Source organism: Phaeoacremonium minimum (genome assembly GCF_000392275.1).
Source record: "Phaeoacremonium minimum UCRPA7 unplaced genomic scaffold PA7_03_scaffold_124, whole genome shotgun sequence".
Lineage (NCBI taxonomy): Eukaryota > Fungi > Ascomycota > Sordariomycetes > Togniniales > Togniniaceae > Phaeoacremonium > Phaeoacremonium minimum.
Window position 1 is genome coordinate 216,550 of NW_006921031.1, and position 27,286 is coordinate 243,835.

A 27,286-nucleotide genomic window follows, 5' to 3' on the forward strand; every position below is an offset into this window, starting at 1 on the left:
CGAGGTTCACGATGCCGATGATGAGGAGGACATCCCCTACAGTGTCTTGCGGCCAAGGTCACGGTCTACACACCTACCGCCTCTGCCTGATCTGCGCTTTGAACAGAGCTACCTCCACAGTATAGCCGCTGCTGATACTCACTGGAAGGTTGCATGGATCACGATACGGGATCAGGTATTACCATGTTCTGTACCAGGTATGCTGAAGTATGCTGATCACCCGTTAGATCATGATGCCCTTTGCTCAAGGTATTCTCTACAACCTTGCTATATGTGGATGGCAATCTTGGAACAAGAACGCTCGCGTACACGGAAACACGGTGGGTGCTAGAGTCAGGAGGTGGTGGTATGGAGTGAACAACTGGCCAATCCCTGCGGAGAAGAGGAAAATCTGGTAAATGACGAGATGAATGAGAAGATTAACGGTCGATAACCACGAGTGCGCCGTGTCTGCATGTAAAATACTAGGGGTTTGGAACGTTGATGGCGCGCACAGGAATTTCTACGCGTCACCACAAACCACATATTTGGGGATATTTTATCCAGTATACATATCTATTAATGTATCATCATGCTCTAGGTACCTCGGCGATTTTCGTAAAAGCTATCACAGCTGACCATCTAACGACACCGTGTCGTGAAGAAGTACCTGACCGTACACCAGATCTTTTGGTAAAACCCTAAACTCCTCATACGTGCTGAATTCATAACATGATAAGGGGAAAATTCACTCCCCATTGACTATGTTGATCGGTCGTGGGACATGCTGAACCTTGTCTGGGCTTCCTCTAAAAGCCAGAGAGGTAGATACACCGCCAGACGGCGTCAAAGGAACCGATGGTTCAACATCGTTAGGCATCTGCGGAGCGGGGTCTGGTGTCTTTCGCTTGAATGCAACGTTGACCACGTCACCGGTCCGCTCTGGAGTTCCAGTGGAGATCTGAAGGGGGCTGGCAGGTGAACCAGAATCCCCCGAAGGTGAGGCAGGGCTTCGGACATCGGAAGGCGAAGTAGCAGAAGGGGTATCCTGTAGCTTGGGCTTTGCATTGGCCATACGTGAGGCTTTGCCGTCCTTGTCAAAGTCGACCTTGATGCGGAGTTTGACGACACGGCTTTGAGAAGAGTCAGGACTGTCGCCAAGATCGTCTTCGTCGAGGCTTTCGCGATCGTCCTCGAACTCCTCCTCATCATCGTCCTCCTCGTCAGGGACGTGATCATCCTCTTCATCATCACCGAAATCCGGCTCACTATCTTCATCCTCATCATCGGAAAGATAGTCTTTGCGCCGCTTCTTGTTCTCGCCAGCCCAACCATTCATGCCATGATTGACAGCCGCAGATCTTCTTGGCCTGCCAGTTGGGCCAATCTCGTCGCCATCTTCATCCATATCGATGTCGTCGCCGCCGAGATGGGCATCTCCAAGAACACTGCCTGGCGCGCTTGTTGCGCCGTTGCTAAGAGTCTCGGCGTTTAATCGAGCCACGGGGCGCGACTGACGGCCACTTGCAGTTATGATCGGACCAGAGTCCATCGGGGTATGATTGCGGGTGTTGCGAGTGGATCGTCGATTGGTAGAATCAGTGTAGAAGTCCTCGTCGTCAGAGTAAGTGTATTTGGCTCGCTTGCCTCTGGTGCGACCCTCGTAGAGAGAGAATCCCACCTCAGGACGTCGGAATTGTTCCTTGCGGCTGCGGCGATACTCGCGTCGTTTGCGCTTCTGCCACCCCAAATGTTAGCGCTCCCTGTAATGTGGCTGCTGTTTTTTCTTACCTCTTCCTTCTCCTCGAAACCTGCGATAGCATTGTTGATTCTAGTAACAAGCTTCCTCGCATTCGGTCCTCTGTCGGTTAAGGTCAATTTCTCGGCCAGAGCCTGAGCTTCGGGGATGCTGCCTGCGACGCTCCACCATGTTCGGTTGAAACCAGCTGGGTTGCTTTCGCGATAGATGCGGAAAGAACTGTCGTCTTCGCCCTCGACTAGGAAGTATCGACGCTTATCTCCATCTGAGCCCCATGGCTGGACGGAAAGTGGCTGGTTGAGATCATCCTCATGGCGGTTCTGCTTATAGGATTTGTTGATGGCACCTTTGATCGTGTCGGAGTGCGCGAGAGACCAGTATATGAGGGACTTGAGAAGGAGAAGCTAGAAAACATTAGTCTAGGTAATCAGCGACCGAAGAAGGGCAGCCATACTCTTTGGGTAGGGGTCATGGAGTTGAACGAGCCACCACTCGAGAGGGGACTCTTACCCTCCCACTCTGCTGGCCATTGAGAACTGTACTCCTTGATCGCATCCTCCAAAGCGCGATTGTAGTGTCCAGGCCTATTGAATGCGCTGTTAGATGTGTCCGCAAAAAGAAGGCAATCAGACATCCTGAATACATACTTGATGTCTTGCTTTCGGTTCAGCAGTAAAACCAAAATTGCGCACAGAAATCGCTCGACTCGTTCGCCAGGGATAGATTGAACAATATCTTGCTCGAGTTCGAGAGGGCCGAAATGAGGGAGTGTTTTGGGGAGTTCGTCCTTGAATCGCTTGCGGAACATGACGATGAACTAGAGGTGGCGGAAAGGGCAGCCTGGTCAGCCAAAGTCACCACGCGCATTTTCGCGTTCATCCGACTTTTGGACGCGCCAAAAGTGAGGGAACACTCACTGCGATGTCAGGATTATCTGCCAGAACATATTCGTGCTCCGGAGACGGGGATCTCTTGCGCGGCGGCGGCGACATCTCCTTGGGCGTTTCTGAGGCGTTCTTGGGGATCTTATGGAAGAACCTCAGAATGCCGTCTGGTTGTTTTTGGAGAGAAATGTCGCCTTCATCGTCGGAGGGGGCAGGAGAAAGAGAAGAGAGGGAGGAAAGTTCGGAAGAGTCATCGTCGGCCATGGCTTGGGTTTTGTTGTGTGCAATGGCTTGCTTTGACGAAAGTTGTGAAAGGGCACTATGTAAGTAGGAACAGTAAGTGGGAGGAGGAAAGACACCAAATTGGCAGCGCACTAGGTAAGGTATCTATTTCCACGCCAGCAATAGAAGAGCCGCACCCTCAAATCCTAGACGATAGACAATTTGATAGGCTGAACTACTTTCTATTATGACTGGCCACTCGAAAAAGCATAGTATCGACGTTCCGCTATGTAGACCGCTTGCTCTCGACTAGAGCCCTTGATGAGGGAAACCCTAGCCTCGTCATCTCTGATCTGCCGCTCTGCTGTCAATCTAGTCCTCTGCCTCCCACCCCGCTGATCACGATAATGATATCCAAGTTGATACACATCCTCCACAAATATGTCCCGTGTCTTAGCTTTTCAACAGTCATCATCGTATCCCCATATCACCTCGTCAGCACCAATGATAGCAAATTTGCAAATATAGCAATGGTCATGACAGCCATGGCTGACAGCAGTCAAAGAGCTGAGGACCTTGAAGCGAGAAGCTTAGTACAGCATGAGTCCATCACCGACCTCTGACTTGATGGGCTCTGTGTACCCCATGGCATCTGCAACTGCAGCCCCGCCAAGCTTCAAAAGTCGACTACCAGGCGTCGCATCCATCACCACGCGATTAAACCCTGCATTATCATTTGCATCATCCGGTGAAAACGGTGCGTACCGTTGTAAACGACGTCGCCGTGACGCGCACCAAAGCATCTGACCATCGCGATATATGCCAACTTTGGCCCTCTCACGTTCTAAAATGCCAAGTGAAACTTTGACGATATGACCATCCCAGGTCCACTTGAGATGTGAATAACAGTCAATCGCCTTACCTTAAATGAGCTTTGAATACCAAGGGCAGTGTATAACTTGCTTGGTCTCGGCGTCAAGGGATGGGTTGGGGTGCGTATGAGTCGGTTTTGACTGCCGACAGACGGATTCAGGAGGCCGAAAATGCCCATCGTGTATCATTTGCATCTTTTCCCGGATGCATTTCCAGATACTGCTACCAAAACATGTTGGATAGGTCCTTGGTGCATCTGGGAGTCATATATGCTGGTTAAGGGTCACCGCCTGATCGCTTGATCATTTCCGTCTGCCACCACCTATCGACAGGCGCGGTTTGTGAGCAAAGTGGCCCGTTCTCTCCGCATCCCAACCCCGAACAACTTAAAAATTCCAGCATGTCCACAAACAGACTCTGAGATGTAGATGAAGCGCGAGAGTGCTTGGAACTCATCAACAAGGCAGTAAAAGTGCTATTTGATCCATCCAAATTGCCCTCAGACGTGTGAAAGATGTAATAAGCAATAGTAAACAGCATCCATAGTCCCATTAGAGACGATGGAAACAGGAATGCGGATGGTCATCGCGATAGAGGCGATGATGCAGAGCTTGAGGACTGAGGTGATGAAGTTGCGAGCTTTGTCGCGTCCCTGCCTCAGCCTCCGCAAACGCCACCAAGCGGACAGTGTGCAAGACAGTGTCATATTTGCACACTCAGCCCTTGGCGAGTGCATACGACCTAGACTTCAAAGTTTGTAGAGTAAAATGAGCAATGCCATTCCTCTTCATGGCATGGCAGGTAACTTGACATAATAGATAAGTTGCTGATCGAGGAACAAATGGTTGCGCAATGATAAATCAAGTTCTTGACGGGTCACCTACTACTGTGTTGAAAGAGATCAGTGACATGCGCTTGCATTTGAGGAGAGACCAGGCTAACATTACATAAGCAGGCGCTAGGATCCTTGGGGCGGGGCTCTGATCACCTGACCAAGAGAAAGGGTCGCACTTTCCGCCCACAACTCATCAATTTTCGCAGCTAAAAATTTCCCTTGGAGATTCCCTCAACCACCCGTTGAAGCGACATCAACATCAAGACAAGATGGTAGGATTGCCCCAATATACCAACAGTGTCCTCGCAGTTATTGACAAACGTCTTTAGGGTCGCGTTATTCGCAACCAGAGAAAGGGTCGCGGATCCATCTTCAGTAAGGCGAACCTAGTCAATTGCGCAGCGATGGGATTTTGGGAATTCTAACACATTTCGATAGCCGCCAACACTCGCCTTCGAAAGGCCCCGGCCCAGTTCCGAACACTCGACTACGCCGAGCGACATGGTTACGTCCGCGGTATTGTGAGGGAGATCATCCACGACCCCGGCCGAGGTGCTCCTCTGGCCAAGGTTGTCTTCCGGGACCCCTACAAGTTCAAGCAGCACACCGAGACCTTCATCGCCAACGAGGGAATGTACACTGGTCAATTCATTTATGCCGGAAAGAACGCTGCTCTGACCGTTGGCAACATTCTGCCCCTGGGCTCCGTTCCTGAGGGTACCGTTGTCTCAAACGTGGAGGGCAAGATTGGTGACCGAGGCACTCTGGGCCGCACTTCCGGCAACTACATCACCGTTGTTGGCCACAACCCCGACGAGGGCAAGACGAGAATCAAGCTGCCCTCTGGCGCCAAGAAGGTCGTCCACAGCCAATCCCGAGGCATGATCGGTATTGTCGCTGGTGGCGGCCGTACTGACAAGCCCATGCTGAGTACGTTTTCCCCTGCGGTGGCATAGGTGGAATCGAGAGATTGTCATATTTGAACCTGGAAGAATTTTGTGCTAATATATGGAACAGAGGCTTCTCGTGCTAAGCATAAGTTCGCTGTCAAGCGCAACAGCTGGCCAAAGACTCGTGGTGTTGCCATGAACCCCGTCGACCATCCTCACGGTGGTGTAAGTGAAACAAGCACTGAGATTGTGATTCTTAATTTGACAAAAATCTATAGGGTAACCATCAACATATCGGTAAAGCCTCTACGATCTCCAGGTACGCTGCACAGGGTCAAAAGGCCGGTCTTATTGCTGCGAGAAGAACTGGTCTGCTGCGTGGTACTCAGAAGACGAAGGAGTAAGGCTTTCACGATTCCGTCTAGGGGCAGGGGTTCAACGGATTGCATTGATCTTTGCTTTGCGGTTATGGTACTACGGATGGGCCATAAGCATGCTCTAGGGAATAGTGCCTGCATTTGTGGAATAAAAAAGAATTCCTGAACTGAAATCGTGTGTTTTGTGAAGAGTGATGTTGAAACAATTCCCATGCATCTATAACAGGCCTAATTCAGCCAGAGAGATGGAGGATCTAAATGTAAGAGCAGTTGCTGATGGGCAAGCGCCAATTTCCCGCTTTCGTTTATGAGGTCACCCCCCTGGTCGGAGTGGCCAACGGTTATAGTAGTCGTATCATACCACTCGTATGATCTAAGGAATGGATCATTCATTTTCTTGGAACCAGCAAGCATGCACCTACAAATGCAAACGCCAGACCATCCACTGGAGAGCTAGTTAGGACATTGAGCTCTCTCATAAAGCAGAGAACGATTCAACTCGATTCCTCCGAAAGCATCTCAACATGTTAAAGTCAGTGGCATTTGCCGGGCCGGCGAAGAGCCCTTTGGTACGAGGCCTGACCCGATTCGTCTCATCCCACGAAACATGCATAGCACGCACTCTGCTACCCCACCATAATAAACCCCCCACCAACGCTGTCTCTTCTACCCAACAGCGAAGAAATTTCCACTCTACAACGTCCAAGATACACCCATTGAACAAGATGAGCACTTCCAAGGACTACCGCCTGCTCTGTCTGGAGAATCCTCTACTAGGTGAGTTGCATCCGCGCTGTAGAGATCCCAAAGCCATCCCAGCTGTCCTTCCCGGGGCCAACCCCTCCTCCCCATAACCCTGATAGCCCCCCAGACTGACAGCCCAATTTAAGACATCCAGGCCTTCGGCAACCAGGAGCTGCTCGAGAAGTATGGTCTCAAGGCCAACGATGCCATTCTCGCCGAGGAGAAGCATCTCGGCCTCTACGAGGATCTCCTGAACAACTACGAGGCGAAGCTGCTGGCCGGCGGTGCTGCGCAGAACACCGCCCGTGGTGCACAATATATCCTGCCGCCCAACAGCGTGGTCTACATCGGTGGTGTGGGCGACGACAAGTACGCCGCTATCCTTCATGATGCCGTCAAGCAGGCCGGTCTGCGTGTCGAGTACCGCGTCGACCCGGAGCACCCCACCGGCCGTTGCGGTGTGGTCATCACGGGCCATCACCGCAGCATGTGCACGGATCTGGGAGCCGCCAACCACTACGACCTCGACCATCTGAAGAAGCCCGAGATTTGGGAGCTGGTTGAGAATGCCGAGGCTTACTACATTGGTGGATATCACTTCACTGGTGAGTGGTAATGTTCTGCGAGATGATCTATAGGACGAGACCTTAACTCTAAATAGTCTGCCCTCCTGCTATCCAGGAGCTTGCCAAGGAGGCTGCCTCCAAGAACAAGGTCTTCATCCTATCGCTTTCGGCCCCTTTCATCCCTCAGTTTTTCAAGGACCCCCTTGACGCCAGCGCCCCTTACTGGGACTATGTGATCGGAAATGAGACCGAGGCTGCTGCTTACGCCGAGTCTCATGGTCTCGAGACCAAGGACCTGAAGGAAATCGCCAAAGCGCTGGCCAACCTACCCAAGGAGAACACCAAGCGAAAGCGTGTCGCCATTGTGACCCAGGGAACCGAGCCGACGCTCGTGGCAGTCCAGGGCGAGGATGAGGTCAAGGAATTCCCAGTTCATCCGATCGACAAGTCACTGATCAACGACACGAACGGAGCAGGCGATGCTTTTGCCGGTGGTTTTTCCGCCGGTATAGTCGATGGCAAGTCATTAGAAGAGAGCATCCAGATGGGCCAGTGGCTGGCCAAGCTGAGCATCCAGGAGTTGGGTCCTTCGTAAGTCATCCCAAGTGAATCCTACACCCTGATAGAAGTACACATGCCGTTGTAATGATCGTTTATTCGTGTGCTGGACGCTATGCGTTCATTACGGGCACATGAGCCCCCAAAAAAATTAAGCTAACTATCCTCGACCCCTCGATTGCTAACTTCCTACAGGTACCCCTTCCCTAAGCAGACCTACCAATCCTCTAGCAACTAGAATCGCAAATGGCTCTTCCATCGGTGTTCAAAGCAGGTTAGGCGTCAAAGGTACAGGGAAAAGACTCATGGTTTCAACAACGGTGATTGCATCCAGGAAGGTAGAAGAGAGAAAGAGTCGCAATTCGAAATTCAACTTCATGATTCCCCCATAGGACGGAGCTCGTTCAGCGAGATCGAGTGGGGCATATATTGCCGTCTTCACAGAAGAAAATTCTGAAATGACTAGTTATAAGCCAAATATGGCAACACTCATTCATCTTCCTGTTCACTTTAGACGTGACAGGCATGTGGTATCAAGTTTCCGATCCCTCGAAGCGAACAGTCTTCCTAGGGCTACAATTGGATTGAAAACAGCCCCAGGGTCAATTAAGCAGACATTGTGAGAGATCTCGGCATGATAAGTAGTATAATATTCTCTGACAAACGAGCTCTCAGCGCTGAGGTCGTTTATCGTCCAACAGAGCACCTGCAAGGATTGCACGATCGTAAGCATCTGCCGCCTCCACTGCTGCGGCGATCTCAGTCCTCTTCACTGCATTCTTGAAATGAGTGGGATCGTCCTTGTTCGCAATTGGACCACGTCCAAATGCCGTTGTAGCGTTGTAAAAATTCCCATTGCTTTGATAGAGATTACCGGACGGCGAGAAGTGGGCTGAAGAATCAACCAGGGCACCACCATATGGATATATGTTATTCTTCCGGGTTGGGTGTGTCTGGCGCGCTGCCTCCAGTCCCCAGGGACTATTTACTGGTGGCAGGCTGGACGCATTTTGGGAGAAGTTGGACGAAGTAAACGCTGCTCTCTCCGCACCAAGCTTAGGACCTTGCCAAAAAGCAGCACTGTTCGAGGCAGTCGGGGGATTGAGAGTGTGGGTGTAGGCGTCTGCAGCAGGCCAGGGATGCTGGCCTGAGAAACCGCTGTTGCTGTCACCAGGAACAGGAAATCGATTACCAAACCGCTCGCTTGCACCATTTTGGTTTTGCGGAATGTCAGCAACGTCGCTTCGGGGTCGTCGTGCGTAAGCGTCCGGAAAGTTGTGCTCAGCTGTAGAGCTGGTCAATCTCGTCGACATCAAGTCTGAACCCTCAATCTTGCGTCTAGGGTCTTGGAATGGAGATTGGAGGCCTCTTGGTGACGTGAACGGGTCCTCGACGAAGCGCGTGTCACGGTATTGAGAAAAGTCTTCTGGTGAACCTGGCAATTTCTGTTGTCGCAACTCATGCTCCAAGCCTCTCATTGCACCGCCTTCCTGGCTTGGGCCATGGGGCGCGGGCGAGATGAAAAAATCCCAAGGTAATGTTGGAAAAGCTTTCGCCGTTGCAGAGCCAGGGGTAGGGCTCTTGTTTTGGAGTGAGCCAAACACCTCGTTTGCAGTGGATGAATGCATGCCGTACGAGGTCTCATCTCCACCACGAACAGCCTGGTCAGTCCGAGATTCAGGCGGTGCCAGAAAGTCATTCACAAGATTGTACATCTCGCGGTCAATATTAAAATCAGACTCGAACTCAGCAGCTGCTACCTTATTCGTTGACTGCATCGGTTCAGTCGGGGACCGTAATTCTTCTCGTCTATGAGGAGCCGGGGTCTCTTGATCCTGAGCCAACTTCCCAAGGCTGTCCCTGGTAAGACTCTGTCTTGATTTGCGTTCGCGAGTGACAGGGGATGCTTGTAGATCGCCGAATTTCCCTAGCAGATCTCCTACGCTGGAATTCGATTGATCTGGCAAGGCCTTTGTAGTTGATTCGTCAAACTGTTGGGAGGAATCCTCTTCCTGGTATGTGATTGCCGTAATATCCCGAGCTTCTTCATGGACAGTGATCATTGCGAAAGGAAATACACGATCAGTCGCGAGGAAATAACCACAGCTTAAGATGTCATAGATCCGGCTGAGTAGCTCCTGTTGCGGAGTGGTTGGAATACATCCCGTATCACCGGGCCGTGGCTTGCGGGTATCTTGATCAGGGGTATAGTGGAGTCTACACTCCGAAGGTAAGGAAGTATCATCAAGAGGATTAAGTCCAAGTGCTTCCAAATCTTCAGGAAGAAGATAGGAAGAAGTGGCCAGATCCTGCTCAAGGAATTCCTTGATCACTGTAGTTAGGGCTTGACCTAAAGTTCGGTACATGTCGTGTGCATACGGCTCTAGATGCTCTCCATACTTGACAATATCCGTACGATATGTGCAGATCCATGTCATGTATATGCGTAGAAGAGGCAGGATATTCTCGGCATACGGCTTGAAATTAGCAGATAGTTCCGGGGTTTTATCGTGATCCTCAGCCTCCACGGGCAGAACCGCCTTCACAATATCGCGAAGTTCTGATTTAAGCAAGCGGCTGAGGACCAAAATAAAGCGTACATTGAGACGAAGGATGAATTGGCACGAGGTCGACCCAGGATACGTCCATTTTTCTGATAAGTTGTAAGTAAAGGCAATGTAGAATGAGCCGGGATTCTCTTACTTTTAATCTTCGCCTGAGCAACATAATATGCTGAGATGTTCACAAGAACCATCTTCAAGAGAAGTCTGAAAGTGCCCGGTGTTTTCAGAGACGTCTCAAAACGATGAAGAACTTCTTCCTCTAGTTCGCCATGCTCGGGGAAGGTTTCACCCTTGAAGAAACGCGCATGTAGTCGAACAAACCATGAGATAAATGCCGCGTTTGGATCTGGTGGGCCAGTTCGCTTTCCAGGCGTGGATGGATTCAGAAGGGTCTTAAACTCTACTTCAAGGTTATTTGTAGCATTCGGATGTGGTGCTCGAACAGCCCAGGCGCGGTAGAAGTGGTAAACGATTTCCAGATGGTTTTTCTCCTCCAGATAGATTACGCCCATTTGATGATGGGCGAATCCGGAGTCGGGATTGAGATCCTGGGCTAAGCTGTAATATGTTAAGGCGGTTTCTGAGCCGTGCAACTTTTGTCGCATCTTATGTCTGTATCTAGATAGATCTCCAAGGTGAAGCAAGGTGGCATGGCAAGACTTGACTACACCGGCCTGGGTTTCCGCGCTAGCTTCCTCATCAACGGTAGCATTTGGCATGGCATCTAATCGCATAGACTGTGCGATGCGCCCGAGCTCGGGTACGTCATATCGAGCCCAGAGTCTCTGGATGTATCCTCGGTAAAAATACTGTGAAGTCCTGAGGTAGGTGGTATAAAGTTTCTCGACCTTGCGCTTTGTCACAATCTGTTGCGGTACTTTGAGATCGCCCAGCAGGCTGCGGTACTCATTGTTGACGAAGATGTGAAGCTGCCACAGTGAATTCTCGACATCGTGTTCCTTAGCATACTTGAAGTCGGCAAAGATGGTCGTTACACAGGCGAGGCGGTAGCTGGCATCAAGTTAGAAGAGCATTTATGACACGCTGCACTTCAACACATACTCCGACAAGAGCCTTTCTACGGTTTCCAGTTGGGCTTCCTCGCTCTTCTCCCCTTTGTTTCTCTTGAGTTGCTCCACTTGCTTCAGTACGGCTCGGCGCGATCTCTGGGCGTTACTGGTAGTGAGTTAGCGAGACGTATACATGTATGGTTGACGACCATGGTTCGACTAGGGAGTGGCACGTCTCAGGTAGGCTTGTGCGCAAGCCGAAAAAGATTGCTAAAGAGCCTCCCCAAAAGGAAAGTGATATGGAGAGTGAGGCTGTGTCACCTACTGCCAGTACTGTTGGGCGGCACTCGCCATTTTCGCGGTCGGGTGCCGATGAGGGGATTTGGTGATGCTTCCTTAAATGAGGTATTGATGAGAGTAACGGCAAGTTAATTGCGGCTGTGGGCTCAAAGGCGAGCCCGCAGTCAAGAGCTTGGTTCACACAAGATCACAGGCGAGGCGAGGTTGCGCTTGTAATCCATAACGGTTGTGCCAGGAAGATGAGTGTATTGTGCGCAAGACGCGAGCTGGAGTCGGTTCGAGGGCTGCGGATGAAGAACACATTGGCAAAACGTTGGTCGCAAAGAACAAAATCGGGATGGATGACTCGAAAGAGTGTGATGTCACAGGGGGGCGTGCGTGGAAAAACGGATCGCAAAGGTACGGAAATGCAAAAAGACGAAGCTATCTCCAAGTCAGTCTCTCCAACTGACGTTCGAGATATCGAGCTAAGCCCCTCTGTTCCCTTGCACGCCGCGCAATGAGGCATCCAATAGGTGCAAAAGCCGGCTAATTGATCCACGGTCTTCAATATGCTTGGCTGGCGCACGGTCTAGTACTAGTCCCATCCTTCACTGAAGCAGCTCCACACAATCACACACCCCGCCATAACCAATATTGTTCACCTTCACCGCATTCAAGTTACAAAAGCTCCTGCTGAGCACCAAGTTCGGAAACTTTCCTGCTGGATTAAAGGAAGCTTAGACACTCACGTGGTTCTTTTGACCAAGATGCAATATTAACTCTAGGCGAATTTTCCAGGATATCGCACGTCGTGCCCGTTAAGAGAAGAGCGTCTAGGCAACCCTTGATGAATTCGCGTCGTGGCCCAAGACACCTCACATGTAATTGCCCCAAGAAACACATTCAAAAGATGAAGCGCTCACGAGGGTCTGAAGAAGACACAAGGTTGTCTCGTGGGGCAGATGATGATACTAGCTTCTCAGATCACGACTTGGCAACAGTGCCTCCTTCTAAAATTGTCGATCTCGAGCTCAACGACCAGAATACGCCCATAGAATCAACCATGAAGTGTTCTATGCCAGGCCACAAGGAAGGTCTGACATTCAATTCGTACGAAGAGTATGCGGCACACTATAATAGTGCGCACACAAACCGATGCCTAGAGTGTCACAAGAACCTGCCTTCGTCTCTCCTCCTTAATGTCCATATCGAGGATTGTCATGATTCCTTTATCGCAGCCAAGAGGGAGAAGGGCGAAAAAACAGTACGTTGATAACTTCCTTGCATAATCGGTGTAACTAACGTATGTAGTACTCATGCTTTGTCGAGGGTTGTGAGCGGAAGTGTTCAACCCCAGAAAAGAGGCGTCTGCATCTCATTGACAAGCATATGTATCCGAGAAACTACTTTTTTGCCGTGACCAAAGCTGGAATAGACGGTAGGAGATCAATGCTCGTCGAAAATGGCCAGCACCGCCGGCAATCTAGCAGCCAGAGTGTGTCTCGACCAGCTGGGCGGAGGTCTAGCAAGATCGAAGTCCGGCCAGAGACTGCGAAGAAAAGCACCGAAGGCGAGAAGTTGGCTGCAAAGGATGCCGCCAAGAGTGAGGTCCCCGAGGAGAAACCGGATGTTGAGATGGACGATCTAGCTGGAGCTATGTCGGCTCTGCAGTTCGTTCCCAACAGTGTGCGCTTCGGTCGCAAAGAAAAGGTTGCATTTTCCCGACGCTAGAACGCTTCATGATAACACGACTGTGGACGACTCTTCAACATGTTTTGGACGATTATGACCAGAGATACCCGAGTAAACATACGAAGACACTTGGTTTTGACTGAAATGAAGTCTATTGATGCTAAAGCGTTATACATACACCTTGTGAAGTGAAACTTGCCAGGACAAATCGAAAGTGAGATGCCATACCTTCATGATGAATCTTGATTCAATCCCCTGAACTCCGACGCGGAACCACAAAACCCTAAACTCCAGAATCCATGAAGTTCTTCGAAACGGATGACGCACTGTTGATCTAATCACTGGATGCGCAACCTCGGCAACCACAACTGACACATTGTATGTCTCGATCCTCCTTCATTTGCGCCTTCGGAACCCTGCATATGCATGTCGAATTGAAATTTGTCTCCTTCGTTTGAACGCATCGTAAACAGCATAGCTAGAAAGTAGGTTAGAAATTTGCCTGTGACAGTATTCTTAGAACCTGGGGATTCGACTTGCCTTCTCGTAGCCCTGCTTCTTCCACTTGGCAATCAACATAGCGTCCGCGTAGCCGTTCTTCAATAGCCACTCGTACAGTTGCTTGCTGATCGCCTCTTTCTCGTAGTAAAGCTCGTATATGTACCGACTCCTCTGGTGAGAGATTTGGAATATCGGCCATTGTGCTTGATGCTTCGGTACATTATCTGCCGGCGCATTCTGGGCATCCTTCATCTTGTTGCTGAAGATTAGGAGGTCGTCCTCGATGTCACTGAAGCCTTCTGGAGGCGGCTTGCGCTTCGACGCATGCCGAATAGCAGGCATGTTGAGAACCGTACTTTGTCTCTGCTTAATTCGTGGCGAGAATTCGGGGTGCGAGGCAGCAACTCTACCAGGCAAGGTGCAGTCCGGAAAAGTCAGAATACGACCAATGTTGCAGAGGTAGAAGCTTGAGAAAGACAACAATGGAGGGGCGAGGCTGAAAAATAGGGTGTTATCGGTGGCGGTGCTTTACTTATCTGCACGTGATGCTGTGGCGCGGATCCTAGAACCGAGCTTCCTGCAAAGGCCGGGTTTCTGGAACGACGACACGGAAAGACATCAAGCAATACCAACGGGCAAGCACTCGATTGCAATGGCCATCTCACCAACCCAATTTGCGCGCACAACGCGCCAATGTAGGTTCAATCGTTCAGCAATCTCAGATCAACAGCTAACGGCTGGCTAGCCACCAATTGGGGGGATGCAAAGCTACGAGTGCTTGCGGCATATCGAGAATGGATTCGAGCTGTACGTTACCTGAGCAAGAAACAATTCGACGAATACACGACAGCTTGCTGGACGAGAAGATCTGGAATGATGCCTAGTGACTAACGCTGGTCGATTGATAGGCGCCTGAGATCCAGACGATGTACTCTGTTCCTCTACCCGTTTCGGCAATCAGGACACGAATGAGGCAGGAGTTCGAGCGACATAGATACGTAAACAAGCTACCTGTTGTCGATGTCCTACTATTCCAGAGCAACGCAGACTATCAGGTACGTTACAACAGGTTCTGGATACAATATGGGCCAGCAGGGGGATGTCAACTCTGTCCTCGGAGCACTATTCCTTGCTCTTTTGTCTATCCAAGTGCAACAATGGTCAAACATTGGTCAATAATATACCGATCTAACGCGCGGGTTTGCAGGAAACCATGAACTTCTGGCGCCAAACCACCCATATCATGTCATATTTCAAGGAAGAGAACTTCAGAGGAGACAAGCGACTACCATCCAACTTCATGTCAGGATTTTTGGAGGCAAGTTTATCCACAAACATGACTGAGCCTGCAAGAATCGATGCTGACACTCTTTTATTAGGGTCGGAATTAAAAAGAGATTTTGGGCCACCTCCTGTATATACCTTTTAGTGTCTCTAAACCGCCGAAAAAAACCCTTTGAATGCCATCTATTTTACGCCAGTACGCCGCTACACAATGCAATGATGAAGATGATGCAATCAATCACAGAGGCACGCCATTCTCATCTAGTTGCTTCTTAGATGGTGCCGGTGTCTTGGGCATTCCCTGGGCTGCTGTCCAGAATTTGTCAGCCACCACATCACAGAGGTCTTGGAGGTCCTTCAAGCCCTTCTCCAAAGCCTCGATAGCTGTTGTGCCCTCTGTAGCCTGTTAGTGGTGATCCATTGGATTAGCAGCGGGTCACTGACCATAAGTTTGAATTCTTATATTCATCTTTGCCTCAGAAGGGTGAGGAATAGCGTAGGCGCAAAATTCAACCTCGGGGCTACGAAATTTTAGCCTTTCTCTGAAAGATAACAGTGCGCAATTGGGGCACATACTTCTTCATGATGATGAATCTCAGAGCATTTCCTAGAGTGTGCCCTTCATCGATAAACTCGAATGAGGCAGCTGTAGGTGTTGAGCCAGGTAACTACTGTCATTAGCTTGAATCCCAGCACGAATCCCTGTCAAGTGGACAGTTCGAACTCACCATGTTGACCCGCCGTGACTCGTCTTCTTCTTCCTCTTCCTCTACATCCTGGTCCATTTGCTGATCTGCCTCTTGCGGTTCGGCATTATCCTCTGCTTGTGGTTGGTGAGAGGGAGGCGCATCCTCCATGGTGGTGTCCTCCGCAGCCTCAGGCTCGGCTCGTCGGCTCTTGGACTTGGGAGCCATCATGAAGTTCGCAAGACGGTGAGAGTGAAGTTTGTCTCATGTGAAATTCACGAAGGCAATCTTTCTAAGTGGTGGGGCTCATCACTGAGGCTTTGTTCGATAACGGACAAAAAACTTTTCCACTCCCGGCAATTTGGGTTGGGAATCCTGATTAGCCCCGCTACGCCACACCTTCTTGCCGTAGCTACCTGTCATACTAGGGAAGTTGTTCTTCGACCTGAACGGCCAACCACTCCAACGGTATGGAATCCTTCAGGTCATGCAGCGCCAGCCTTCATGCCAAGTTGGCGGTGGGATCGAAGAACTAGCTGATCATCCTTCATTCTATCCCGAAATGCACGGCTCAGTTGATCGGCATATTTGCGGTCATGCACTGTGCTAGTGCCGGTGTTGAGAGTGGCCTACAGTGGTCTCCGGCCACAACTGAGCAACAGCAAATGCAACTACACGACCTGCGCGCCTATTGCTCCGAGTGGATTCGTGTGTTGGCGGCCATCATAACCATGTTCCTACAATCCAAGCTCTGGATCACACGCGAGCGGAATACAGTCGACGTCATTATTGCGCTACATATCTGTATACAGGCGCCGCCGAGGCTGCGCGTAGCCCTTCCACGACTTCGATAAGTCAAGTCAAGCTCGAGCTGCATGCTTGCACAAGCGCTCGAGTTTCGAATGTGTGATACTGCTCATTGGCAGGCGATCAGCGCTTCTGCGCAACGTGAAGTCTGACAGGTCATCGTTCGGATCCTGATCCAGAATGTGAAAACATCTATTACAGACTAGAGGGAGTCCTGCACCGTCACGAAGAAGCAGCCTGATGGCATCCTTTTGGAAAAAGTGCATTTGATGGAGGGCAGACCTGGCTCAAGTAGTCCCGAAAGGGAATCATTGAAACGCTGGCGCGCGGCAAGTTGCAGACTGCTTCAGGTGAACCAACTTTTATGGGATGAGCAGGGAATGCAGGTCTACTACTGGTGTGTTCGTTAGCTCCCAAGGCGAACCACAGCAGCAGGTCGTGGCACACCGTCTCGGAGGGAAGGACTCACAATCTACTAACGCGCAAAGGTTGCAGCCGGAATGCAACATCATCGCGTGTTCGTCGAGCATTGTGCTCACATGTGGTAGAGGCCCAGCACCCAGGTATACTGAGGTCGTAACATCTGGCGAGAATTAACTACATTTAACGGGAGGCTTATGCCCGCTACTGAATCTGGCGCATGTATCAAACACCTGGATTTACACTCTGGAGAAGCATGAGAATGTCACGGTGCCAATCTACCAGCCTATTTTTATTCGGTCTTAATTAACTCTTCAACCGGCCGAGATGGACTTCCAAGCAGTCTTGGTCGCTCCACAACAAGCATGGACAATGTTGCGAGGTTGTCAAAGCGCCAGCAATCGCGATGCGGTGAATGATCAGATCTTTCCCCCTCTCCCCCTCCAAGTACACCTCCGACAGGGTAATAAACGTTATTTTAGCAAGTTGAATATACCAGAAACCAGGGTTGAGAATACCTGATTGAGTTTCGAAGCTTCTGTTTATTTCTATAGCCCCGCTGGTCTCGACAAAAGTAGCAACTCCCTTGTCTGAGAAGTCACGATTCCCACTCAGAATTAACAATTATTACCCCAGCAGAGGTGTACCTGACCTGCGCGTGAAGATCCCCCCTGTTGTGGCTGACAGGCCAATCTTTAATTGGTGTTCGGCTGGAAATCGCGTTTCAAGAGAATACAACGTGCTGCGAGTTTAATTGGCTAGGGTCCGGGCTCCCAGACGCGATGGCCTTTGAGAAAGATGGTGGGGAAAGGTGTGCACAAGTCAGCTCAAGCGGCTCACCCTGCAAGGAGCAACGGTTAAAGAATATGTTGTGAGTTGATGTACACCATGATGCTCATCAGGGAGACACAAGGTGTCTTGTTGAGATGTCACCAAGCCTGATCACCGAGAGAGATATTCCTTAATTACTATCGCAGTTTCTGCCCTCCCGATCATGTTCGGATGACACCCGAAAGCCTTTCAATTCCGATTACCCTGTCGAGCCTGTTTTTAGAGCAGGGGGCTACATATGAGTCTAAAATGGTGGCATGAATCCGCCGATTTGCCATGGAACGGCAGCTAGCCAAGACGGGAGGCGGAGGGGAACGTTGAAGAGAATAGTGTCCAGACCGCGGCTTCAAGAAGAGTAGATATTAAATTGTTTCTTCGAGAAGGCAAGTGCAACAACAATAGAGGGAATTACGGTGTCTGTAGCACCTGAAGTCGGATGGCCACTGCGATCTCCTCCAGGTCCCAGTCGCTGAGCTCGTATTCCCTGATTATTCATGCTGCGTCTCATCGCCATCACAGCCTCTTAATAACATCACAAACATTAAGATCCAGACATGGGTTTGCACAGGAAAGCATGGTCGGTGACCAAGCGGCCACATTGGGAGAGTCGTGATTTTCAGGGACTCTGTCCTCTTGGCTTTGGGACCTATCTCAGAGCCCTGGCTTTGTGACTGTACATGCAACGACACCTTCCATCTAGACAGGGGTCTGTTGATGGCAGGTCGATTAGTTGGTACTGTACCGTACCGTGAGGGGTTGGGTTGTGCTTTGATCCTGCATGTCACTCAGTTTCGTCCTGCAATTTTTTTTAAAAATTTTTGACACCCCTTCCCATGTGCGGTAGGTACCGATAGTCCCGATGATCATACCGTGCTGTAGAGCTGAGCGGGTGCTCAACAATCATGACATTTGGATTGTCTCTGCAGAGCTGCCGATCACGAAAGGTCACGATGCTGAAGACTCCGCAGTAGTGCTGTACATCGTTGAGGAGCGATCACCTAGCCCCTTATTGTCTCCTTCAAGTTCAAGACTTTGTGCGCCATCAGGATTAGTGGGCGAGCTGACGCGCTGTGGTGGTGTAACTTGGCTGAACTTGGCTGTGGTGTGGGGAGGCTGTTGGAGCTGAGACTGGAGCCGCAGCACGGCAATGGGTCCAGAAGGCAAAACCAGGAACGCAGATTGTACATTGTTTTTTCTTCTCCTTTGCCTGTCTCGTTTCCTGACAGCCGTCCGTCTCAACAAGCTACCTAACTGTGGGGGCATGGGAAGGGAAGCATCGATTTAGGAGGCGGGACAGGTTACATCTCATGCCCACACGGCGGTCGTGTTCATTGCCTCGCCACCATCCAGCTGCTCTAGTCCACATCGAAGTGAGGATCAGGACGCATCACGGGCACAATGTAATAGCGAACCACTACGGACGGCATGGGCATGGTTGGATCGCACAGGCTGCAATTATTAATGACGGCGAACTACTGCGCGTCCTCTGGATGATCGAACGCCCTGTCGCCTGTAAGAGTCAAGCCGTCGGTCAGAACATGCTCGTCGAATCGATTTTGTTTCTGCACTTGAAGGTTCCCCTTCCAGCGATGGAGGAGATGGACTCGGGGGGGTCCTGGCAAGTAACGGGACCCAATCAGAGACGACAGCTAGCCTTCTCGCCAGCATCAATGTAAAACACTCTACTACAGTACGGGGCTCAAGCGTCCCCCGCCGCACCCCCTTCTCCATCCATCGTGTGGCCCTAAATGGCCGCTCCCATGTCTTGCCGGGCGCCCCCTCAGGCCCCCTACTTGCATGTGCAGGCCGAGTGACCCCAGGACGACACACGCCAGGCCAGTCGGTCGTCCTGGTCCTGGAGCCCGTTGTAACTGTACTGTCTGTTGCAGCTACGGTATCTAAGGAAAGGTAGGCAGGCTGGTGCAGCCCGCGAGTAGCCCAGAAGCGGGTTTCCAGGTCAAAGCCATGCTGGCCACACACAACGCAACAGAAGTGAATTGGGCCACAACGAACGTTATGTTACTCTCTGCAACTCGATAAAGGTCCGAAGACTCTTCTTCCGTGTCACTCCTGTACTTGGCAGGGTATGCATGGGAGATCCGACAGTCCAACTGAGGTTAGGTCTCCCAAGCTTGTAACTCGTCAGGCCTCGCTGTCGACTGACCACCGACAGGGACAGACAGGGAATAGCCCTCAGATCTCTCACACATAACTGTATCACTGACACTGCCCACCTCCCCTTTCATAACCAACGGTCGGCCATAACGAGCCCCTTCCCCCTGCCACGCTGCCCCCTCCTCTGACATACCTTAACATTTGGCTGCTACGGTCGCTGCAACCTGCGACTGGACTACTGTCTTGTGCCTTGTCTTAGCCAAACGCAGCGACCCCTAAAATCCTTCCTCCCTGCCTTTTCCTCTCTCGTGCCCCTCCTCTCTTCTCCTGCTTCTGTTTCTTCTCTTCACCTACCTACCTACCTACCTTACCTCTCTACCCATCTCAAGCTGCCTTCTCCCGCCGCCCGAGCCCGTCCTTTCGCTTTCGGCCTCGAATTCGATTCGCCGTTCGTGCTTTCTCCTCGTCGTTGTAGCTGTGGTCATTGTTTGCGGGAACTCCCCCTATTCAGACCACTATACACGCACACGCCTACGACGCCCCGCACCGCGCGACTACCTACTTTTAGTCTTGTGGACTGCCGACGACCTTCCAAAGCGTGGCAGGGAAGCCAGTGCGCCGCTTGTGGATACATAACAGCTCCTTGTACAGCTACGATTGCCCTCGCAGTCAGTCGCACAACCAGTCCATTCGTTTTCGGTCATTGAATAAGACGAGAAGCGGGAAGCCGGGAAAAACGGCGGGCTATAGAAAGCTGAGAAATCGATCTCGAAAAGAGAGTCGACCAATTGCAAGGCAACACAAGTTATCGCAGCAGACGGGGAAGCCAGCTCGCAGAGGAAACGCTCCCGTCCTGTCGAGGTGATCCCCACGTCGTCTCTGGTTGCGCCAAAAAGCCTCCCTGAAACTGAAACTAGCCTAGACTATACTATACTACGGTATACTCTAGCTAGTCCCACGAAAAGCAAATCCCACCAAAAAAGGCAGGGAACCCACGCCGACAGACACGAGAAGGAGCGACCCGAAACTCTGTGTCGACAAAAGACAACCCTTTTGTGTGTCGCGGGAGTTCGCGACTCTCTTTTTTTGTTTAACTTCGCATTGTCGCGCATATTCATTCTCCCGATTATCAATCTCGCCCTTTCCGACCAGACGAGCGCAGACCTTCCCTCCTGTGCCGTTAATATCTGAGGGACGGGGTTAATAATCTATCTAGGCGCCTTGCAAGATCTTGGCAGGGTGCGCAACGGCAGAAAGGGCAGCACCAGCACCAGCACCACCAACCAGCCCTGCTGCACCGCCTATTAACACGGGCACCCGGAATTCCCATCATCTCTACCAAAGCACACAAAACGCTCTCTTCACCATGAGCACCGCCATCGCAATGGCTCCTTCGCCAGCACCTCACGACAGACCTTCTTTTGGTGCTGATTTACCTGCTCCTCACAGCGCTGCCGCATCTGTCTCTGCGGCGTCCTCGCCCTCCGCACAGCGAACAACTGCCGCCCCTTCGGGTACCCCGAATGCTGCACAACAGCAACCTCGCTCAGGCAGCGGCAGCCCCAGGGGGGGTGCACTTGCTGCAACTGCAAAATCCTCTCCTCCCAGCGCGTAAGCAAACCAACAAAATCTGTCCTATCCCATACGATCATGCCCAGCCCCGACTTATCCGTGTCTTTCCATTTCCCTTTGATATTACAGAAACCTGCATCTTGCGTGTAGCCAACCTGACTAATCAATTGAATTGTTCTCTGCAGTACTCGAAATGCTGGCCATCCCCCCAAGATTATTGTGAAGAAAGAGCCAGCATCTCCTGACTTGCCCACTGCCCGCCATCGGCCGAGGAAACTGGATTTGTCAAAGAACACAAACACTACCTCCCCTGCGACGGCGCGGCCCCTGACCGCCCGGGAGAGTGGCGGACTCGGCATTCAGGAGATGGGCCTGGCATGTTTGTCGCCCGGCTTCGTGACACAAGACCCCGTGATGAAGGAGCAGCTACAACGAAGCATGTCTGTCCGCGAGCAACAAAGACACATCATCGAGGCAAGGTTACAGCAACAGTCAGCCAAGGCCGACGGTCCCATGGATTCGAGCAAGGACAAGGACCCCGTCAGCAGCCATTTCGCAGCAAAAACGCCAGGCATGTCTCGTCGAAATAGAGCTCCTCCAGGACTATCCATCGTAGCCCCTGGCGCCGAGAACTTTGCCCACGAGAGAGTAATCCAGTCAGCGCCTCTGGGTCAGACTTTTACAGGCATGAATGCGCCGCATCCGCTTACCCGACATATCACAAATCAGCCCTCCAAGCTGTCCAATACCTCCCACATTCACCACGTTCCCGCTCACCAGACCAACAACCGTCTCCCCCCAATCGCAGACGTTTTTGGCCAGGGCCTCTCTGGGCACCCAGATTCCAGCGGACATGCCCTGTTCGCCAGCCAAAGTGCTGCGAGAGGCCCTCTCACTTCTCCAAGCCACCCGCCGCCCCCTCAGGCCCCCACGCCTGGAAGGCCGCGGGAGTATAAGTCTGCGGAGGAAGTCCAGGCCGAGTTGGCTGGCGGACGACCCGAACTCTTGCCCAAGTTAGTCCACTATGGAGGCCATCAGCCGCCGACCCCACCATCCCCCATGCCTGGAATGCCGAGAATTGACGGGAGCCGAAGCACCAGCAAGAGACGAACCCGGGCCGAGTACGAAGAGGGTGGCAGCCCCCCCCTGGGCAATGGCCGATCAGCTACCAGGAGAGGTCCCTTCGGCGAGGGACGAGACAGCCCAGAGACTCAACGTGCAAAGAGAGAAGAGTTCCTTCAACTATGCGAGAGGGCGTGGGATCTGTTCCACTCGTAAAGCAACCGCTGGGTTCGAGCCTTGTCTTCCCACATGTCCTTGTGAGGACGACGGCTTGCGAGCGATTCCGGGCAAGTGGTTGTTTAGCTTATGGTGCATTTATCCGATTGTGTCATATTCTGTCACATCTACTGCGCAAAGCGAACGGCACGACATAGTTTTCAACGACAAAGTATTGTTTTTTCCTCCACTTTCTAATATTAAAGAAGGGAGACGGAGATATACCAGGGTTTTTGGGTTACTTGGGAATTGGGACATAATGTTTATGTAAACTCGTCTACTGGATTGAACATCCATGAATCTCAACAAAAGGGCAGACAAATGTTCACAACAACGGAGCTTACGGCCATGGCAAACTTTTCTATATCGACTATTCCTCAACTTTTTTTTCGTATATTCTTACCGACTTCACCGCAAACCCCCAATTCTTCCCCTAAGCTGATTCCCATTTTGTTCGTTCAACTCGATCTCCCCATGCCGAAAAATCAAGAGAGATTGCCCCTCATATCTGGGCATTCAGAGAGGCTATAATTGAGTCCTAGGGATTTGGCGCGGCGTTTTGAGGCTGCTTATTACCCGGTTTGGCAGGATGGAGAAGAAGCGAGAGAGTAGGATACTGAGCCAGCTTATCCTGCTTGGATGGGACGGAGATGGTATCTATTGCGACGGAGTATCCGGGTCGAACTGGACGCCTTTGGGGGATTGATGAAACTTATGTTTATGAGACTGGGAGGGGTGTATTGTACGTATCAAGCGCAGTCAGTGAGCAGGTTCCCCGGTATGGGGGACCTGATACTGAAATGGAATATTTTCGGTGTATACATAATTTCAATGGTTCCTAATCTGTTTCCCAATGCCCTTCACCTCTGTCGATCGCCAAGGCGTTCCGCACGCTTGACGGGCTCCTCACCATTGTTCCGACCAGCTCGTGACATCACTGAAACAAGCTGCTGTTTCTTCGGGACCAGACCAAGCTACTCTCTGTAGCAGAACCGAGGCAGCATGACGGAGACACTGTTGGACAAGCCCTTGTCCCTGTGCCGATCAACATCCATCCAATTGGCCCCTCCCCCTTGCTGGGCGCCGAGCTTCAGCCTCGCAGGCTCACTACAACACGTTCCTCTGTTCCTGTTCAGCATCACGAAGAGAAATACCCATCACGCCTACTCTAGATACGGAAGAGCCGTTCAAAAAAAAGATCACACTACGAGAAATCACCCTTCCCACGTGTTGCTGCTGACGTGACGTGACGTGCTAACCAACAGTTGCTTGTCCAGCAGCGAGCGAGCGAGCGGGCCCTTCCGAGGCGCGCGCACCTCGGAGCGGGATCCCCACTCTGGCCTACCGTGTGTGTCTGCTTACAGTGCCTTACTTGCTTGCCAAGCGGGCAGGATATCAAATACCGGTACCTCGAATCTCACGAAGGATTTGATCACACCGGGCGCAGACAGTAAGATGATGTAAGCACCCAAGCATCTGATGAGTGGGATAGTACTGTAGATAGATAGATAGATAGACAGACATAATTGTCCTCCTCCAGTCCCCCCACTGTAGATTTTCCTGTGGAAAGAACCAAAGTGGTTCGATCTCGTATCCATTGGGAGTGTCTTTGTGTGGAATGCCGTGCATCCCGTCTCTCCTGTAAATAGGTACAATGAACGGCCGCCTCCTCTTTTAACAGGAGAAGCTGTGACACTTTTTATGTGCAAATATATACTTTCCCAGCAAGCCACGATGGATGGGTAGATGACGTGCTGCACAGGCAATGCATAACCTGATTGCTCCCACTCTCGTGGTAAAAAGGCGGGGGGGGGGGGCTGTGTGGAGAGAGAGGAGGTCTAGACATGAGCGACCTGGCACTGCCTATGTGAAGAAGCTGCTGCACCCGCATCCTTTGTGGCCTAGACGCATGTGTTAGGGTAGGTATCGTGGAAGAAAGCGACCCGGATCTAGATCCCAATGGAGGGCGTATGCCAAGACCCTTTAGTCCGGACCTGTAGGGCAGCCTCTTCTCTTTCCATTGTCTTCCCCCCCAAACCCAAGCTCACATGCAATAGAGGGAAACAAAGCGAGTGAATTTGTCAGGTTTTGCACAGGCTACTGTAACGAGGGCTGCCTTCATTCAAGCATCACTCAGCGCCCCCCTCCAGAAGAGGTCGGCAAAGAGCAGGAAAAAGAACACAACTCTCCTTTCCATCATGTGTGTGTGTGTCGAGGCTGGCACTCCCACTCTGTCAGACTGGGCCTCTAGATTTCCCCCTTCATTCCAACCTCACTAACCGCCCTATATCACTGTGATGCCCTGCTGGAAACCAAATCCAACGGCAACACACAATACTATGCTCGCGCTCTTCCCTCAACTCTGGCCTTCTGTCTTATTCTTCCATCTCTAGACGCTCGCAGCATGGCTCACACCTCGGCCATATGCCTGCTGTAACAAACGCTCCGCCAAAGGGTTTTAATTTAAGCCTTTCCGATCTGATGCAGAAAAGTCTCAGATTGCCACCAGCCGGATGGATCCTGCAAGGATGAAGATGCGTGAAAAGCAGAGCCGCAGAATTTTTGTACTGTAGAAGAAGAAAAAAGTGAATTGATTCAACCAGATGAACCAGTTGTTGATGATAAAAAACGCCGGACTCCGGTGCTGCCCCTAATGGTCGCATGACATTCGTAAGTAAGAGCCGGGCCTCTCCGTATGGTATCGGGAGGCCTTTGTGTAACCGGTCACACGGTTTCTGTTATATTCTGTCGGTATGGGAGAAAGAGTGGTGGCGTGCCACTCATGGGACACTGGGGGATCCAATGTCACAGGATAGTACGCTCCGCCATTCGTAGGCAAGTCCTCTCACCTTACAAACGGCGGGACGTGGGTTAGAGGCCCTCTTCCCCAGCCTTGCAAAGTTTTATTTCCCTGCCCCATTCTGACTTGAGGACTTGGGATGCAGTGATCCTGCGGGTGGGATTAGGATCTAATATTGAGTAGATCACATTGCGGCATCGTGCCTTGGTCATGTTAGCATCACGAATCAGATAGCACGGGATTTGGGTCGAGCTCACCCTATGCAAGGACTCGATGGGTCCGTATCCTTCTTCGTCTCTCCGGCCCTCCAGATAGCGGGCGTAGAATTCGTCTTCGTCCTTTCTTGCCACTCGCCATAGATGCCGTCCAGTCCTCATTGCCATGTAAATAACACCGCAAGCCCAGACATCAACAGCTCGGGCATCAAACTCTTTGTCAACATACTCCTCGGGAGCAATGTAGGGAGCAGATCCACAAAGGCCAGAGACCATGTGTGCGTCATTTTCCCATGCCATGCGGAAGCATTCACCATTGCCAAAGTCGGTAATCTTGAGACCACCGTGAGTAGTCAAAAGAAGATTCTCTGGCTTTAGGTCACGGTGGGCCACTCCCATCTCATGCATATACTCCACACCGCGCATCATCTGCTTGAAAAAGCAATCTGCCTCCTGCACCTCCAACTTGCCAGCAGCAAGGACCAGGGTGTACAAATCACCGCCGGCGCAGAACTCCATGACCTCGCAGTAGTCGCCTTTCGCATCTTTAAGAAGGTCGAGGGTATGAATAACATTCGGGTGGCGAAGGGAGGATGAGATGCAGAATTCAGCAGTCAGACGCTTGCTGTACTTCTTTTCGGTCTCCTCTGGTCGGCGTCGAAATTCCTTGACGGCAAACAGTTTCTCGCCGCCTGCACCGTCTAGCTTTTTGTGCGATATCCTCACAATTCCAAAGGCGCCGCGTCCCACAACTTCTTGACATTTGCCGTACTTCTCGACCAGGGTAGCCGTAACAGCGGGTCCATTCTTCTTGTCCCCTGCTAACGAGTCCTTCTCTTGCTTGAGAGTATCGACCCAACTTGAGACCAAGGACAGATCGTGCTCTGGTACCTGCTCTGCCTTCTTGCCCAATAGGCCTTTGAACATGTCGGTCAATTTCTCTTGCCTCCTACTCGACTTCAAATGGTGCTCGTGACCGCCCTGGACCTCCATATTGACGACGAAGCGCTGCGAGTAGTACCCCGTGCCGTTGGCGGACTTCTGACCCTTGACAGATGGTGCAGGCGTCTTTTCAGGGGCCTTGTCTGTAGTAGACGGTTTGCGCGAAGGCGGCTGAGGCTTCGGAGGAGTGGTCGTTCCAGATCCAGCGGTGCTTGATGCTGAGCTCGGAGCAGGTGGGGGAGGTCTTCTGGCTGGCGATGTGACGTCGCTCTGAACTGAACGCTGGCTGGCGTCTCTAGTCGAGAACATGCGGGTCAATCGATCCTTGACCGAAGCTTTTTCGGCTTGCTTCGGTAGTTGGTCGACTCCGGCTACAGGGCCATGGCCGTTCTGAGCCCCGAGCTTTGGCGAGGGTCTGGCGGGTAGTTCGACGGATTTGATGGATGAGGGTTGTGAGGTTGACGAAGTTGTGGTCGACTTTGCGTCTGAAATGCTGGCCATGGCTGACGGCGAATGTGCGCGCTGCTCGCACGCAGGGTCGGGGGTGGGGGTTTGTATGCGTTATGCGAGTGACGGAAGGATACCTTATAGGGAGGGCAA

General features: G+C 51.5%; 6 protein-coding genes across 6 annotated transcripts; 2 read left to right on the forward strand and 4 right to left on the reverse strand.

The window, feature by feature from the left end:
* Positions 1–727: 727 nt before the first annotated feature.
* Positions 728–2,886, reverse strand: UCRPA7_1680 (hypothetical protein; the record flags this gene model as incomplete). The annotated part of the gene is made up of 5 exons (XM_007914259.1): positions 728–1,717; positions 1,771–2,142; positions 2,193–2,322; positions 2,386–2,555; positions 2,656–2,886. The coding sequence occupies 5 exons, from the start codon at positions 2,884–2,886 to the stop codon at positions 728–730; spliced, it is 1,893 nt and encodes a 630-aa protein (XP_007912450.1).
* Positions 2,887–4,821: 1,935 nt separating this feature from the next.
* On the forward strand, positions 4,822–5,846 carry UCRPA7_1681 (putative 60s ribosomal protein l2 protein; the record flags this gene model as incomplete). Its single annotated transcript, XM_007914260.1, has 5 exons — positions 4,822–4,824; positions 4,882–4,927; positions 4,991–5,482; positions 5,570–5,667; positions 5,721–5,846. 5 exons carry the CDS (start codon positions 4,822–4,824, stop codon positions 5,844–5,846), a joined length of 765 nt encoding a protein of 254 aa, XP_007912451.1.
* A 698-nt stretch (positions 5,847–6,544) lies between these two features.
* Positions 6,545–7,925, forward strand: UCRPA7_1682 (putative adenosine kinase protein; the record flags this gene model as incomplete). The annotated part of the gene is made up of 4 exons (XM_007914261.1): positions 6,545–6,596; positions 6,710–7,168; positions 7,225–7,720; positions 7,883–7,925. 4 exons carry the CDS (start codon positions 6,545–6,547, stop codon positions 7,923–7,925), a joined length of 1,050 nt encoding a protein of 349 aa, XP_007912452.1.
* A 5,826-nt stretch (positions 7,926–13,751) lies between these two features.
* On the reverse strand, positions 13,752–14,078 carry UCRPA7_1683 (putative cell cycle control protein cwf14 protein; the record flags this gene model as incomplete). Its single annotated transcript, XM_007914262.1, has 1 exon — positions 13,752–14,078. One exon carries the CDS (start codon positions 14,076–14,078, stop codon positions 13,752–13,754), a length of 327 nt encoding a protein of 108 aa, XP_007912453.1.
* A 1,180-nt stretch (positions 14,079–15,258) lies between these two features.
* On the reverse strand, positions 15,259–15,934 carry UCRPA7_1684 (putative dna-directed rna polymerase i and iii 14 kda polypeptide protein; the record flags this gene model as incomplete). Its single annotated transcript, XM_007914263.1, has 4 exons — positions 15,259–15,416; positions 15,465–15,541; positions 15,597–15,688; positions 15,749–15,934. The coding sequence occupies 4 exons, from the start codon at positions 15,932–15,934 to the stop codon at positions 15,259–15,261; spliced, it is 513 nt and encodes a 170-aa protein (XP_007912454.1).
* A 9,666-nt stretch (positions 15,935–25,600) lies between these two features.
* On the reverse strand, positions 25,601–26,995 carry UCRPA7_1685 (putative serine threonine-protein kinase hal4 protein; the record flags this gene model as incomplete). Its single annotated transcript, XM_007914264.1, has 1 exon — positions 25,601–26,995. One exon carries the CDS (start codon positions 26,993–26,995, stop codon positions 25,601–25,603), a length of 1,395 nt encoding a protein of 464 aa, XP_007912455.1.
* Positions 26,996–27,286: the final 291 nt, after the last annotated feature.